The sequence below is a fragment of the Tiliqua scincoides genome, chromosome 5 (genome assembly GCF_035046505.1).
Source record: "Tiliqua scincoides isolate rTilSci1 chromosome 5, rTilSci1.hap2, whole genome shotgun sequence".
NCBI lineage: Eukaryota > Metazoa > Chordata > Lepidosauria > Squamata > Scincidae > Tiliqua > Tiliqua scincoides.
The window spans coordinates 133,193,973-133,210,524 of record NC_089825.1 but is presented as its reverse complement, the minus strand read 5'-3'; the positions used below and the strand labels follow the sequence as shown (position 1 = coordinate 133,210,524).

At 45.5% G+C, this 16,552-nt stretch overlaps 1 gene segment (V, D, J or C); it reads left to right on the top strand.

The window, feature by feature from the left end:
- Window positions 1-13,032: 13,032 nt before the first annotated feature.
- Window positions 13,033-15,756, top strand: LOC136653644 (T cell receptor alpha variable 4-like). The segment is given in 2 exon segments: window positions 13,033-13,120; window positions 15,416-15,756. Coding segments are annotated over 2 exon segments (429 nt in total).
- The last annotated feature ends 796 nt before the right edge of the window (window positions 15,757-16,552 follow it).

The window sequence follows — 16,552 nt, the reverse complement described above, 5'->3', positions numbered from 1 at the left end:
GATGACTGAAAAGCTAGGGTGGGGTTGTTAAAGGCAAGCTTAATGTAAATAACAACAACTCAGTATTTATATACCACCTTTCTGGTCATCGGATTACTCCTCTGACTTTATTCAAGGCGGTTTACATAGGCAGGCGTTTCTAAATCCCTCAAGGGGATTTTTGCAATCATAGAGGTTCTCTCTTTCAAGAACCAACATTTCAGACTGGATCTTCCTGGTTTGGTCCCACTTCTGGCCTCCAGTTCTCCCATGCAGGCTGACAAGCAGCTCCGTCTCTCACATGGAGGGCAGCCAAGACGCTTCTTGCTCACACCCAGAGCAGGTGGAATCACTCAGCCCAGTTGTCAGCTGCTTCAAGGTCTCGCCATTCTCAGCCATTCAGGGAGCTGCCGGTGTCCTCAAACTGGCGACCCTCTGATGTTACCTTCGGGCTAACGGAGGCTCTACCCTCTAGACCAGACCTCCTGCCCTAAATGATGCATTGCTCAGAGAACAGGCACCACATGGCACATGTGAGATGGAGCCACCAACTTTCTTAAGAACTGAAAAAAGTAAGAAGAGTAAAATGATGCTATTCCACTCCACGGATCAGGTGATGACTGATCTGTAAAATGCCTGACCCATAAAATGACTGCAGCACCAGTTATAGAAATAAAATGATGCGCTGGAAATCATGTTGTTTATCTGAAGTTGCTTGTTTGCCTCCACTAGATGGCACTAGAAAGCAATCCTTTCTTTGAGCTCTGTTCAAAAAAACCCAAAGAGACGTGACATCTGATCTGGCCTGATCAGCAATGCAAGCAAGTGGGGAATTCACTGAGCTCAGGAAGGAGACACAGCGTTGCTTGGTTTCTGCAATTCAGTGCCACCTACAAGGAGTAAGACGCCAGAGCTGGAGTAACCATGTCCTGGAGAACCTGGCTAGATCTGTGGAGACCTCTCCTTGGGCTACTATTCTTAAGTAAGTAGGGCACCCTCTGGAAAACCTGAGCTGCTAGTGGTGGATGAGAATGATGAAGACATCCCAAGTCCCACTCAAGTCCTCCTCTGCCCAGGCATTTGATGAATCCCTTGGCCAAGTGACTGAAGTCTCAATTGGCACAGCAGATTGATCTACTGCAACTGTGCTCCAGCACAAGGTTGGATGTACAGCTCACGGGAAGGTCCAATGTATGGTAGAAACTCTGAGATTGTTACTACGTCTATTATTACTGCAGTTAACATTATCAATTACAATGAGCTGCTCTTAAGAAATGCATTGAGAGGATGAAGGGTAGTCCCAGGAGATGAACAGCTTAAATAAGAATGTAGATGAAGAGAGAAAGAGAGATGGAGAGACAGGGATGAAGGTAGAAATTGTCATGGAATTGTGATTGTTTCCCCCCCCCCCCCAGGTGCAGCAATCAATGGGGAAACTTCTAACCCTCTTGAGGTCTCCTTCTCTTTGGGAGGATCAGCAAACATCTCATGCACTCATGGTGTCACTGGATACCCTGTGGTCTTTTGGTACAAGTTCAGCCCTGGTACAGCTCCTCACGCTATCCTCTCTGGGTCCTCTGCTACTGATAAAAAGAAGCGGTTGTGGATGGAGGTGAACAGGACCAAATCGTTTACAGAGCTCTTCATCAGCAAGGTGGAGATGGAAGATGCTGCAGTGTACTACTGTGCTGCAAGTGACACAGTGCTGGGAAACAGGAGGAGACCTGAACAGAAACTGGCAGGGGGAGGGGCTGGAGGGCTTGAGACTGAGCTGGAGGTTCTCTGTAGGGACACCTGCATGCAATAGTATCACCTCTACGTTCTCCTATTCTAAAGTATGTTTTTATTTTAATGCACCCTCGGAGCCAAAACAATGCACAAAGATAAAAAAAATGACAAGAAAACAATGTCATCAACACATTTCAAAAATGTAACCAAAGAACAAATAAGGCCAGTCTCACTGGAGGACCTGGCAGAAACTTGCAGAGGGAAGGGTTCCTGAGATGAAGGTAGAAGATCACTACTTCTAGCCTACCTTCTCTGTGCCTGACCCATGACAGTGTTTATTGCGGACCTAGACACCATGTTCTGTTTAATTTCTTACAAGACCACTTATCACACCTTAGATGCTATTTATGAGTTCTTTTGAATAAGCAACCACATGAAGAAGAGTCTCAGGGTGGCTTTGGGGAGCGAGGCCTGCAGTGTGCTCTGTCGCCCACAAGGTGGCGCCATCTGGTTGATTGCCACTGAATCTCATCATAAACAGGACAGGGTTTTATGGCTGGTTCATGCAGCATTTTTTTCCCTCCTGCTTGAAACATTAAACTTCTCTTAAGGTTCATGCTTTCTCCTTCATTGCTGCTTTTGCACCTTGCTTCACAACTACCATGTCGTATGGCAGCTCAAAACAGGTGCCTGTAAACTTGTTCCAAAGGACACAGGGAGTTTCATGACTCTGAACTCAGATTTCTTACTACCCAGACAAACACTATATCCAGTGTGAGTCTGGTATTTACTGGTATTGCATGTGAATACAGGTGGGATATGTAATTTAAAAAAAAAATACAGCATTTTCTACAAGCGAAGATTTCCAAACAATCTTCAAGGGAAGCCCCAGGTAGGACACTCTGCAGTAATCCAGCCAATCTGTAAGTAAGAAAGATATGATCAAGGCTAGGTCTACATTTTTTCCAGAAATGTTGGTACACTGATCTAAGGTGAGCAAAACCTCTCTTGTGCCTGCAGCTACCTACCCATCCCAAAGCAGCACACAAACCAGGAAGACACCCAGAAGCAAACTTGAACTTCCAAAGGAGTACTACCCCATCCAGAATAGGCTGAACCCTTATTTGTGAATCAGTCATTTTCTCAACCAGGAACGAGTTCTATCAGGAACTTCTATCAGGAACGAGTTGCAGTTTGTGAGCTCTGCCCAGCCCCTCCTTGATTCTAGACACAGATTCAAGATGTCCGCAAGCTCACTGCAAATCTCTAGCATCCTGAGGACAGTATGAGTCTTCAGATTATTCCCTATGCAGTGTCAGGAAATACTGATGGACAGTAAGGTGGGGAAACTGAAGATCCAGACCTCCTTTGTTCCTTTGTGCCCCCCAAAGGGGGGGGAGAAGACATTTGACAATCTGACACTGCATGCATTCAGTACCTGGAGACCGAGTTCCCTCTCTGCCAGAGAGAGCTCATTGCACCACCCTCATTATGGACCTCCTCCCATATCAGACCATGCAATATAAATTGCAGTATCATGCACAATAAATGCAGTGGCATCACTAGGGTTGGTGTCAGCCCCCATTTATTTACTTACTTACTTACTTAGGGCACAATTCTTGGAGGCTTGCACTGTGTCCAGCGCAGGATAGTGGCCAGAAGCGGCTTAGCCAGAGTCAAGGGGAAACTTTTCCTCTTACTCCTAGGTAAGGGCCACTGGCCCATATGGGACTCCTTGGACTTGCACCACCTCTTGGGGTGGCACAAGTCCGAGGAGAGCGGAGCAGCTTGAAGCCGCTTTGTTCTCCCCGGGAATGGAAGTTGGGATCCTGCATAACTGCGGGATCCCAGCCCCGCCTCCAGCTCCCTGCCCATCCGACCCTGGGGCCACCCACCGCCCGCCTCCCTCTGCCCAGGAACGTCTCCCTCCTGCCTCCTCCCCACCTCTCCCTGCCTACCTTTCTTCATTGCGTCAGCCCAGCTGGGCCAATGCAACTTGCAAGGAGGAAGCCGGCGTGGAGGCTTGTGTTGGCCTCCCCAGACTGGCACTTCTTTGAGCACCGGCCTGGTTTCCTCCTGAGGAGGCGCAAATGTGCCTTATGGCACATTTGTGACCCTCCTGGGTCAGCACAAGGGACCTGTGTTGGCCCAATGATGCCTTTGGATTGTGTCCTTACTTACTTACTTAAATATATAACAGTACAGGTCACCCAACCAATCAATAGTCAACAAAAAACTAGTAGCCAACTTGAGGATACTCACACAACTTCTAGCAGGAGAGCTCTGAGACCCGGAAATGAGAGCTGACTCAGACTAATAGCTTATTGGTTCCCAGCTGTATCATAATAATGTCTCATCGTCTTTCAGCAAAAAATCTGTCTCAATGGTCAGTTCGAATAAAAGAAATTCACTTTTTGTTACATAAGGCAGTTGTGTTTTCCTTTTCTGGTTATTTGGCTATAACCTTTTTAGATACTTCAACCCAGTTTGTTTCGTTGCATTCTGCAGTAAATTACCCATCAAATGATATATACCATGATGGCATTATTTGAAAATACCAAGATTTTCATGCTTTTGGCCAGTATTGGGGTCACCCTCCTCAGGGTGTACCTGGTGCGGTCCACACCCTGCACACCCACTAGTGATGCCACCCTGTCTCCCGCACCAAGCATTTTGCTACTGGGAAGAGCAGGCTCCTGTCTCTCTGCTTCTCTTCCTCTCTCAGTCAGTAAACGCTACTCCTTTATTCGAGTAAGAAAGAAAGAATAAAAGTGGGATTCCTTCTTGGCACTTGAGAAAGAAGCTGCTTTCCAGACCCTTAACAATGACCCCTCCCCCCCGCCAGTCTTATTAATGCATCAGGTCCCATCAGAGGATAGCAGGCAGTTTAGAACACCTGTGTTACCACATGGGAAACAGATATTATGACCTGTGTTTCCTTTAAGGAATCCACCCCAGCACACAGGCCCCTTTCACAGTTGTACAGTGGAATGATTCATCGCAACACCACCTCTGGATGTTTGGCAATGACATCATCACATCATCACTCAACTTCAAGCAAAACCTCAAGCAAAACCTTCAAGCATGGAGCTTGGCATGGGTTGCCAAGCTCCATGCTTTGCAGAGCTTAGCTGGGATGTGTATGGCCGCACCACTGCCAAATCCTTAGCAGGCACAGCGCTCATGACTCCATGTAGTCCCTGCTCATCTCTTGCCATCCCAGACTGTCAGAATTTCATTCAAGCCTATCTAGTCCAGAATTTGGGGTCTTGAGCATCTCAGCTTTTGTTCAAATACTGGGCAAAGTATCTAGTCCTCAAGGGCTGTGGAGTCTCTGTTGATGCTGTATATTTGATACAGTACGTCCGTGACTCACAGTCTCTACAATTGCCTATCACTCGACTATGACCTCCTATAAGCAAACTGTTTCTTGCCAAGTAAATTATCACCACATTTAACAACATTCTTAAATATCTTGGAGAGATGCTGACATTCCATCCGATAGAATAAAATTATACCAATAGTCTCACTTGATTTCTTATTGCACAAGCCTATGTACGTCTACTCAGAGGTAAGTCTCATTAAATTCAATGAGCTTTACTCTCAGGAAAGTGTGCATAGGATTGCATGCGTAATCAAGCATATTACAACATTTATCAGTGTAAATGGATGTCAAACTTATTCACATGTCTGAGCCTCCATTTAAGGAAATCCTCGAAATGTCTTTCTCATTTTCAGTGGTGAACCTAGCACCACTGGTACCCGGAGCGGATTGCTCCCATCACCTCACCATTGACTTCTGGAAGCCATGGGTAGACCTGGCCTCTACTTTGGTATCCCCCAGTGGAGGCATTTAGACCCCAGTGGTCTACATTTAGTGGCAGGTATACCTGGTCTCCACTCAAGATCCTCACTAGGGAAGCCAAGTCTACCCATACCCAGCTGGAGTTCCTCTGCTCCTGAGTATGTTGTGGCAAGAAGGAGTGGGGCCAGATGGAGGCAGCAGTATCAGGCTGAATACCAGTGACACTGACCCCCCAACCCAGATTGCTGGCACTTCAAAGTACCAATGCGGTGCTATGATTTTCTTGCTGATCAGCAACATGCACTGCGACAGGCATGCAATACAGACACCCCCCTCCCTTTATGATAGGCACCTAGGGCAGATCACCACTTCTGATCCCCTCTTTGGTATGCTACTGCTCATTTTAAATCTGCAGTAATTCAGACATTCAACTCAAATTTGTCCTTCTTACTCACAGTGTTTTTTGTTTTTTCATGTTCATAGATTTTTAGCCTCTAGAGGGCAACCATGACCTTGTAGGGATGTTTGCTTGTTAAACAACCTGTTTCAAGAAATCAGGAAGAAAGAGGAAAGAGCAGAGGTGAGCTGGAGAACGATCCTCCTCTATCTTTTCAAACACAAAAACGATCAAGAAACAGGGAGAAAACCTTTCTCAGGTCTCTCCAGACTTTTGACAACCATAAAGATGCCATGCCATTCAAAAACCTTCCAATACATCACTGTCCTGGGAATCTTCCTTCTTCTTCTCCAATCAGGTAACATTTCCATCCATCCATCCATCCATCCATCCATCCATCCATCCATCCATCTAATTTTTATCCCATCTTTCTCCCCCTAAGGGAACCCATTTAGAAATTTATTAGCAGGAAAAATCAAAAGTATGTGTTTTATATAGCTGGAAGTCTCTTCCTATCTGGGAAAAAAAGTAAGTAGTATCTGATGATCACAGACTAGGCTCTGTGTGTGCATTTGAGGACTTTGTGGGGCTTGTCCTACAGCAGTCCTTTTTCCATGTTCTCTTTCACAAGGGTGGAATTTGTAAGTCAGAGGAATCACAAAGATAGTGGGATCATTTTTTACACTAAAGGAAGCATTCAGGGATGGATGGATGGATGGATGGATGGATGGATGGATGGATGGATGGATGGATGGATGGATGGAAAGAAACTCAGCACCGACAGGTTGGAAGGTACTTCTGTATATGTACACAGAACAGAATCAATAGACCATCTGTAACATTTTCCTTTTACAGATTTTGGCCAAAGTAACTCTGTGTTCCAATCGCTTCCCGAGATGTCCATCACAGAAGGACAAGATGCAGATATCCCCTGTAATTTCAGCACTTCTGATTCAAATCCCTATGTGTTTTGGTACCGTCAATTTCTCAGTGAATGTCCAAAGCATATCCTTACACTTAATAAGTATCAGCCCAAGTTCCCAGGAAAGCATTCAGGAGTTTTCGACTTTGAGAAGAAGACAGCAAATCTGAAGATTGAGAAGGTTTCTCTTTTGGATGGTGCTCTGTATCACTGCGCTCTGAGCCCCACAGTGAAGCTGGGCTCCATTGCCTTGTGTACAAAAAGAGAATGTTGAGGCAAGGTGAGAAAGAAAGAAAAGTTCTCATAATCTCTCCTGATTTCTGTATTCTAGGAAGTTCTGAAAGTGACTCCAACCAGTCTCCAACCAGAATGGAAATCCAAGAGGGATAATCTGCCGTCTTGGGCTGCAGCTTCACCACTCTCAGCTTAAATCCAGATTTTTTCTGGTACCGTCAATACCCAGGCAGAGAAACCCAGTGGATCTTGAGTGCTTTTAAAAGTTCCCAGACGAAGCGATTTGAGGAGGGAAAGTTTTCTACCACTTTCTTTGCTGAAAACAAGAGCGTTCCTTTGGAGACTGAAGGCACCTCTCTCCAGGATGGGGCTGTGTACTTCTGTGCTGTGAGGCCCACTGTGACTCAACCTCCCTTTTGCATTCATACAGAAAGTGACACAGGGAGGTTGACATGAGCACTGACATCCACTTGGGGAGATATTCTCAACAGTTGCTTCTGCTTGCTTTCAAACATAGATTTTCCTAATACTTTTTATCCTTTTCTTTTCTTGAAGAAAATAAAATCACCTTTAAATCTTTTAGCGAAAAGACAAATCATCTTGTAAATATGGATGTATTGAGGTTTTTAAAAATAAAATATCCTTCCAGTCTGAATAGCATGCTAATATTATACAACATTATGAATATCACTGCATTAAAATCTTTCCAGAAAATAATGTATGATTTGGTTTCCTTTTAGACCAGGGGTGCCCAAACCCTGGCCCTGGGGCCACATGCGGCCCTCAAGGCCTCTCAATGTGGCCCTCAGGGAGCCCCCAATCTCCAATGAGCCTCTGGCCCACCAGAGATTTGTTGCAGCCCGCACTGGCCCAGCACAACTGCTCTCAGCGTGAAGGCAACTGTTTGACCTTTTTGCGTGAGCTGTGGGATGAGGGCTTCCTCCACTGCTTGCTGTTTCATGTCTGTGATGCAGTAGTGGCAGCAAAGGAAAGTCCAGCCTTGCTTTGTGCAAGGCCTTTTATAGACCTTGAGCTATTGCAAGACCTTCATTCATTCATATAAGTTCATCTTTAATATAGTCACTTATGTAAACATATGTAAATTTATTCAAATTTGAAATGTAAATTAATTCTTTCTTTCCCCGGCCCCCGAAGTAGTGTCAGAGAGATGATGTGGCCCTCCTGCCAAAAACTTTGGACACCCCTGTTTTAGACCCTCAATACTGAAATTGCAATTTCTCTTTGTAAAACATTGGCTATGAGCATCAGACGTTCAAGCTAATGTCACATTTGTTTGATGTGTAATTTGAGTTCTAGTGTGCATGCATTTATACAGAGGGGGAAGAAAAGGTGGTTTAACACAGTTGACATGTAAGCAATTATGGTTCAAAGAACAGACAGTTTGGGCTAACAAACATTTGTGGGAAGAAAGGAAAGGCATCTCAATCATATCTAGATAGGCTAGGAGACAGATCTGGGGAGGAAGCAGTAGTCATGGTACACACCAGTACCAATGACATTGGGAAATGTGGTTGGCCATCAGTGGAATCCAAATATAGATAGGTTAGAGCATCTGATTGTGAGATGCTGCCAGTTTCGCTTGTAGTGCAAATGAGACAGGCAAGGCTGAGGACATCTTGATGCATGGATGAGGCAGTGGTGTCAGGATATAAGACCATAAAATGAACCCCGCTGGATCAGGCCAAAGGTCCATCTAGTCCAGCTTGCTGTGTCTCACAGTGGCCCACTAGATGCCTCTAGAAGCACACAAGACATCAAGATACCAGCAGTGGCATAGCGAATCGACCTGGTGCCCAGGTCAAGGAGGATTTTGAAACCCTCCCCTATTTGCATGTACCTTAAAACAGGGAATTCTGGTTTTCACAAAAATAGGAAATCCTTGTTTAAATGCTTTGGGAGCACCTCCAACAGTGTGGAGCCTGGGGCAATTGCCCCCTGGCCCCCCCCCAGCACTGCCACTGGATACCAGCATCCACTCCCTTGCATCTGGCTTTCAGATGTAGTCCACTTCTGAAACCAGGAGGTGGCACATTCCCATCATGTTAGTAACCTATGGTGGACTTTTCTTCTAGAAATCTGCCCAATTCCCTTTTAAAGGTATCAAGGCCAAGTTCAATCACCACATCTTGTGGCAAGGAGTGCCACAGATTAATTACAGTCTGGGAAAAGAAATATTGGAAAGGTTGTACAGCAGCTTTTTAAAGTGACTTCAGGGGGAAGCAAGAATGTTGAGATGCTTCTTTTCCCCCACTTCCTCCTCTGAGAACTCCACATGTGGGCTGTCAGTGAATGGACAGACCCCCTGCTGGGGGGAAGATTTGCCTCATGACCTGATCTCACAAAGCTCATGGTGGCAAAAATCCTAATGGACACAGTGACATTGTATGTGTTGATGAGATCTGAGGGTTGGAAGGAATACCAATTTCATGCAGGAGAGTGTGGTCCTTCTCAGCGCTATTTGGGAGATTGCTACATTTCTGAAAAAGAATGGGAGGAGTAATTAGCTAAAACCATCACAGCAAACAACAAAAACTCTTTAAAATACATAAGTACATAAGAAGATCCCTGCTGAATCAGTGCAAGGGCCTGCCTAGTTCAGCTTCCTGTATCTCACAGGGCTCAATTCTATCCAACATTCCAGCATCAAGGCAACCCCAAGGCAAGGAAGCAAACATTCCCATACCTTGAGGAGGCCTCTGTGACTGCCCCCCCCCCCACTGCAGAATACAGCACATGCCCTGTTGGCACAGCTGCATCAGCTCTGGAAAGTTGGATTGATTTGGGCCTGTAGTGACCCACCAGATATCTCAGGGAGCACTCAAAGCAACAAGAGACTTGTATCTTCATTCCTTCCTCTGTGCAGGTTCTTGACACAAAGCAGGCGGTGCAGGGTGTGTTTCCTGCCTTTTCCGCCAGGATGAAAGCAATCTGAGGAGGAAGTGGCTGGTGAGGACGATGGCTCCATCCATGGTGGCCCATTGCAGGGAGGTGATGGTTGGCAACCTTCAGTCTCGAAAGACTATGGTATAAGCCTATAGCACCTGGTATTCCTTGGTGGTCTCCCATCCAAGTACTAACCAGGCCTAACGCTGCTTAGCTTCCAAGATCAGACAAGATCAGGCATATGCAGGGTGGACATCTGTTTGCCAATGGGCTCATTCCTATCATGGATGGCCAAGGACACCCAAGTTTGTCTCTCCTTTCTATCCGGGACTAGGGAGGTGCTGAATTAGTGCCTAGCTGTGGAAAAGAGCTACATGTGAATTAATCAACTGAAACTTGGTCTCGGCAAGACAGAGGTGCTCCTGGTTAGGAGGAAAGCCAATTCATTGGTGCTAGGGAACCATCTGGTTTGCTGCTGGGAAGTCCTCCAGAGAACCAAGTGGTGGTGGTGGCCAGGAGCCAGCGCGCCTCACTTTGGCTGGTGTGCCAGTTGCATCCCTGTTGCAACCAACCACAGTGCTCCAATCCAGAGTCATCTCTTGCCCGGATTACTGTAGTGCACTCTACTGGCTGCTGCCCTTGGACATGGTTCAGAAACTGCAGCTGGTGCTAAAGAGATGGCATAGGTCCAAGGAGTTCTAAATCCCCTTTCCCTTCCAAATCCTCCTGATCTGCTCCTCCCCCCCCCCCACTGGATTTAGTGCATGCCTTTTCAGTGCTGCTGCACGAGCAGTGTGGTGGAAAGGATAGGATTGGGCCATAAGCCAGTGTTGAAATATACCTTAAGAGCCAAACTTAAGATAGCTCCAAACTTAAGATGTTAGATACCTCTGGCAGATCTCATATAATTCCCCTCCGCTTTTTTTTTTTTTTTTTTACTAAGAAGCAGGGACAAGGGGTGGGTGGATTGTGAGTGCTTGCACACCTCACATGGTGATGGCACATTTCGAAGGACTCCGGTGGGAAGGCTCTGCCTCCCCTTCCTCCCCACCAACCGCATGTCCCTGCTAAGAACTCAGTTCCCATGCCAACCTTCATTGACACTCTTTGAACTGACATCCTTCAGTCTCAGAAGACTATGGTATCGTGCTCTGAATGGTGGTTCTGGAACAGCATCTAGTGTGGCTGAAAAGGCCAATTTGGGAGTGACAATCCCTTCCACACTGGGGGCAAGTGCAGTCTGTCCCTGGTCTGTCTCCCTGTCTATGGGCCTTCCTTCTTTGCCTCAGTCTGTTGGGCAAGTGTCTCTTCAAACTGGGAGAGGCCATGCTGCACAGCCCGCCTCCAAGCGGGATGCTCAGAAGCCAAGGTTTCCCACCTGTTGAGGTCCACTCCTGAGGCCTTCAGATCCCTCTTGCAGATGTCCTTCTATCGCAGCTGTGGTCCACCTGTAGGGTCCTTCCCCTGCATGAGTTCTCCATAGAGGAGATCCTTTGGGATTCGGCCATCGCCCATTCTCACGACATGGCCAAGCCAACGCAGGCGTCTCTGTTTCAGCAGTGCATACATGCTAGGGATTCCAGCTTGTTCCAGGACCATGTTGTTTGGAACTTTGTCCTGCCAGGTGATGCTGAGAATACGTCGGAGGCAGCACATGTGGAAAGCATTCAGTTTCCTCTCCTGTTGTGAGCGAAGAGTCCATGACTCGCTGCAGTACAGAAGTGTACTCAAGACGCAAGCTCTGTAGGCCTGGATCTTGGTATTTTCTGTCAGCTTCTTGTTGGACCAGACTCTCTTTGTGAGTCTGGAAAATGTGGCAGCTGCTTTACCAATGCATTTGTTTCGCTACTGTGTGTTTGTTTATGCCAACCTACTGATGAACTTACATGCTTTAAGTTTTACCTGCAATTATGCCTCTCTTTCTCCATTAGATGGCAGCAAGGCGAGAAGTTCACCAGCTGAGGACATTTCTGGGTATTGTAAAGATAACCACTGAGACACTACTTCCGACTTGTACATGAAAGTCACATACACATGCACATACAGCCTCAAGACCAAGTGGAAACAATTTGAAAAGAAGCAACTTTTGTCTCTCTTCTGCATTTCAGAGCCAGCTAGCAGGAGGAATCCCTACCAGTGGAGCTTCGGTTATGTCCTTCAGAGTGGGCTCAAGAGCCTGGATCACTTGGTGGAAGCACGTGTTTGGGCTGCTTACCTTGTGTAAGTGTAAATCATGAGAATATTAACAATAGGGAGGTTAGCAATTGACCAGAATATCTGGGTCGTTCCACGATCTGTATATGCTTTCTCATTTTCTCATTTATTCACTCAGACTTTCCAACTCATAATCAACACATGGACCAAAAAAATGTTGGTAGCAACAGTATCACTGTAATTAAAATTAATAAAGCTTTGTATTGGATTGTAATGTACAATGACATTTTCTAAAATTATCAACAGGAGTGAGAGTGGCACCGGTGATTAGGATTGTATAACGGAATTCTTGCTATTATTCTGCCAGTATTGCTAGTGGAAAAATTGCTACTAATCAAGGCCATTGGGCAATTAATTAAAGCTTATCTTAAATATTACAAAATCAATAAATAATGAAGAGAATGTGGGATGTGGAAGGGAAGACCTATGAGAAGAAATGATGGTTGGAACGATATATGGAGTGTGAGAATGAGGGTATTACTATGACTGCTGATTACTTAATGTTAATTGAATGTAATAGTTGCAAAGCAAGAGTTAAGGATAGCCATACAAGATGTGAGAGAGAGAGAGAGAGAGAGAGAGAGATGGCTGAAAAAAAGAAGAGCGATAAAAGCAGAACTACATCAAAAAAGTGGTGGGACGATTTTTCCCCCCCCAGGTACAACAATCAATGGAGACATTTCTCCTTCTCCTGCAATCACCTCCTCCGTGGGAACAGCAGCACAGATCTCATGCAATCATGGTGTCTCTTCACCTGATCTGACCCTCTGGTACAAGCAGAGCCCTGGCACAGCTCCTCACTCAATCCTCCATGGTTATTCTGATACTGATAAAAAGAAGCAGTTGTGGATGACGGTGGACAAGCCCAAAAAGTCTACGGAGCTCTTCATCAGCAAGGTGGAGATGGCAGATGCTGGGGTGTACTACTGTGCTGCAAGTGACACAGTGGTGGGAAACAGGAGGAGACCTGAACAGAAACTGGCAGGAGGAGGGACTGGAGGGCTCTCAGCTGAGCTGGTTCTCTGCAGGGACACCTTCATGCATGTGCACAAATCATAAATGATGTCTCACTTTACAAACGTTATCTGTTTTCTCCTCCTTGTCTCACCACATAGTAGTAGTTTCTGTATTCCATGATGATGCTCCAAAGAGAATTTGAAAAGAGGAAACCTAATCTATAACCCAGTGTTTCTCAAACTGTGGGTCGGGACACACTAGGTGGGTCACAAGCCAATTTCCAGAGTGTCTCCATTCATTTCAACATTTTTTTAAATATATTAGACTTGATGCTCCCATGGTATGTGACTGCATTTAGGGAAATGTCACAGATCTGTACTTTTAACAGGCTACTATGTATACGCTTTTAACAATGATAGTAAATGGGACTTATTCCTGGGTAAGTGTGGGTAGGATTGCAGCCTAGGGTTGTGAAAATTTTTCCTACTTGATGCTTGATGATATCACTCCTGGTCATGACATCACTTTTGGTGGGTCCTGACAGATTCTCATTCTAAAAAGTGGGTCCTGGTGTGAAAGGCGTGAGAACCATTGCTATAGCCAGAGGAGATCATTCTTGAATTCGAAATTGGCAAGTGACTTTAAGACACAAGAGGGCGATGTGGAGCCATTGCGCATTACAGTAGCCCAACTGTAAATAAAATTGCAGGCACTGAGTTTTCGACATCACATTTTGACATCCCAGCTACCAACCACATTCTGCGGTCTACCACCCATCTGCTTCACTTTTTAAAAATTACTTACTAAGAAGAGAGTGTCATATCATCAAACCTCACACAGTGGCGTGTGGCGCTTCAGAGAAAAACTCTGCACCTGATCAGAACGAAGCTTCTTCTGGTTCCTTCATCCAGAACGATGGTCCTTCTTTGGTCCCGGGCTGTTTTAATCATGTCTGTCTTGAGTAAGTGACTGTTCATTTATTCTCCCCCAGCCATGTCTTGATGTCTTTTTTTCCCCCTTCACTAGCCTGTATGTTAGTAAAGTGACCTGCTACCTTTGAGCAATTTTATGGAGTTCTCCACAATCCACTTGTCCATCCGCTCATCTAATATCAGACCCTTTGCTTTATCTGCTCTACAGAAGGGATCACTGGACAGTCAGTGAATCAAACTGAAGGCAGCATGACTGTCACCCAAGGAGGCCGTATAGCTCTCAAGTGTACCTATGAAGCATTGTCTCTCCAAACATACCCCTTCTGGTATGTTCAGCATCCTGGCCAGCCTCCCAAGCTCTTTCTCAAAGGGCTCGGAAAAGACGCCTCTGATGAGGGAGTCCTTCGAGGTTTCCAAGCTGAACATGACAAAAAACAGAAGACCTTCCACTTGGACAAAACCACCAGCCAGCTGAGCGACTCTTCCATCTACTTCTGTGCCGTGAGGTGGGCCAGAAGCAAGACTGATCAAAAATGTACAGAGCGGAGAGAGAGAGCAGAGGGGAGTAGCAGCATTCAGCATAAATTCAAGAACCCAAACTGCAATCTGATGCACTCTTGCCTTGGAGTAAGTGTCATTCCCATTGAATTCAGTGGGGCACCTTAAGTAAGCACTCCTAAGACAGGGCTACAGAAAGAGACAGGGTTAAACACCAGCTTTGATATCTTGAGAAGTCTCCATTGTTTCTCTTGGATATTCCCAGTTCCACTCCATCTCTCCTGCTCTCTTCAAAGATGGAATTTTTCACAAGCTGAAAGTCTGATGGAGATCAATGGCAAGAATTTAATCAAGAGGGACACTGCTGGGATCTTCTCAGAAGAGTTCTGAAAACCAATCAGTAATGAACAATAATGGATGAACCAAAACACACACACACACACACACACACACACAATTCCCTTAGAACTAGAAGAAGAAGCTTCTGCAACATGTTATTCAAAATGTTTATAGGGATCAAATTGCCTTTTATTTTTGAAAGAACCCACTCAACCTTCCCCATAAGATGGGCTTTCAAGACACCCTGTGTAATATTCTTGCTGGGGTAGGCAACAAATGTATAAAAATGACTTTGTGGAAGGTCTTTTTTTAAAAAATCTCTCTGTAATTTCCCCTGATAGGATCACCGTCAAACTGTTACAAACTGTGCTAGTTATATGTACTACATATGTTCTTAGGAATGTGCTTCTTACCCATAGGAAGTGAAATGGCATGATGCTTACCAGATCTTATGGAACATTCATCTTGTGACTCTTCTGCCTTACTTTTTTCTCATCCTGTTATAGGTCTTCTGGGAAGCTCTCAGAAGATCGAGCAGCCAGAAGTAGCTACAGCATCTGAAGGAACGTTCTACAACCTGACCTGCAAATTCTCTTCAGTTGCGACAAACACAGTCCGGTGGTATCGGCAGTTTCCTGGTCAAGGACCTCGGCATATTGTTGGCGCATTCCCGGGCCGCAGTGTTGCATGCACGGAACCTAAGGGCACCTTGTATTTTTCTGAAGATAAGACGTCTTCCACCCTTGGCCTCCATCATGTCATGCTGGCAGATGCAGCCATATACTTCTGTGCTCTGAGTGACACAGTGTGCCAGGAAGGAACCCTGCCTGTGCACGAACCTCTCTGAGAGGCTGAGCGGGGAGGAGCTGAGGCAGAATGACACAGTCAGAAACAGCAGGAGACCAGTAGGCTACATGCAAACACTAGTGGTACACAACTGATATGCTGGGCAAAGAGGCACCTTTTAGTTAGCAGGAGGAGAGAGCAACTTTCCTTATTCACTTCAGAAAGGCTGTTGCTGGTGTCTCTTCTAGTATTTTTTTTAAATATATTAAATAATATATTTAAAATATATTATATATATTTAAAAATATTATATATATTTATATATATAAATAATTGGATACTGCTTTTCACCAAGAGTAATTCACAAGAGTAATATAGATAGATTGTGAGACCTTTGGTGTGAGATCTTTAATTGTGAGACTATATATATATATATATATATATAGTCTCTCTCTCGCTCTCTCTCTCTCTCTCTCTCTCCATACACAGACACAGACACACACACAGGTGCAGCCTATTTATCCACAGATTTTTTATCTGCAGATTTGTCTCAATGGGGAATTTAGAATGGGGTGGGGGAACTGAAAGTCACACACACATTTGTTCATGGAATGCCCCAGGATGGGCTGCTTATTAGCTCCTTTGTCCCCGCATCCTCTCACTGTGCCAAACTGTCTATCACATCCCATCACACTACCATTCCCAATTTCTTCTCCTACTCTGCCTTTGCCTTGTTGTTCTCTAACCTCCCCAGCCTCATCCCATAGGGATGAGGAGACCCGAACCAGATGCCCCTCGGCTGCTGTCGGCCTTCCCGCAGGGATCAGTTTAAAAACTGCTCTGCCACCTTTTTAATA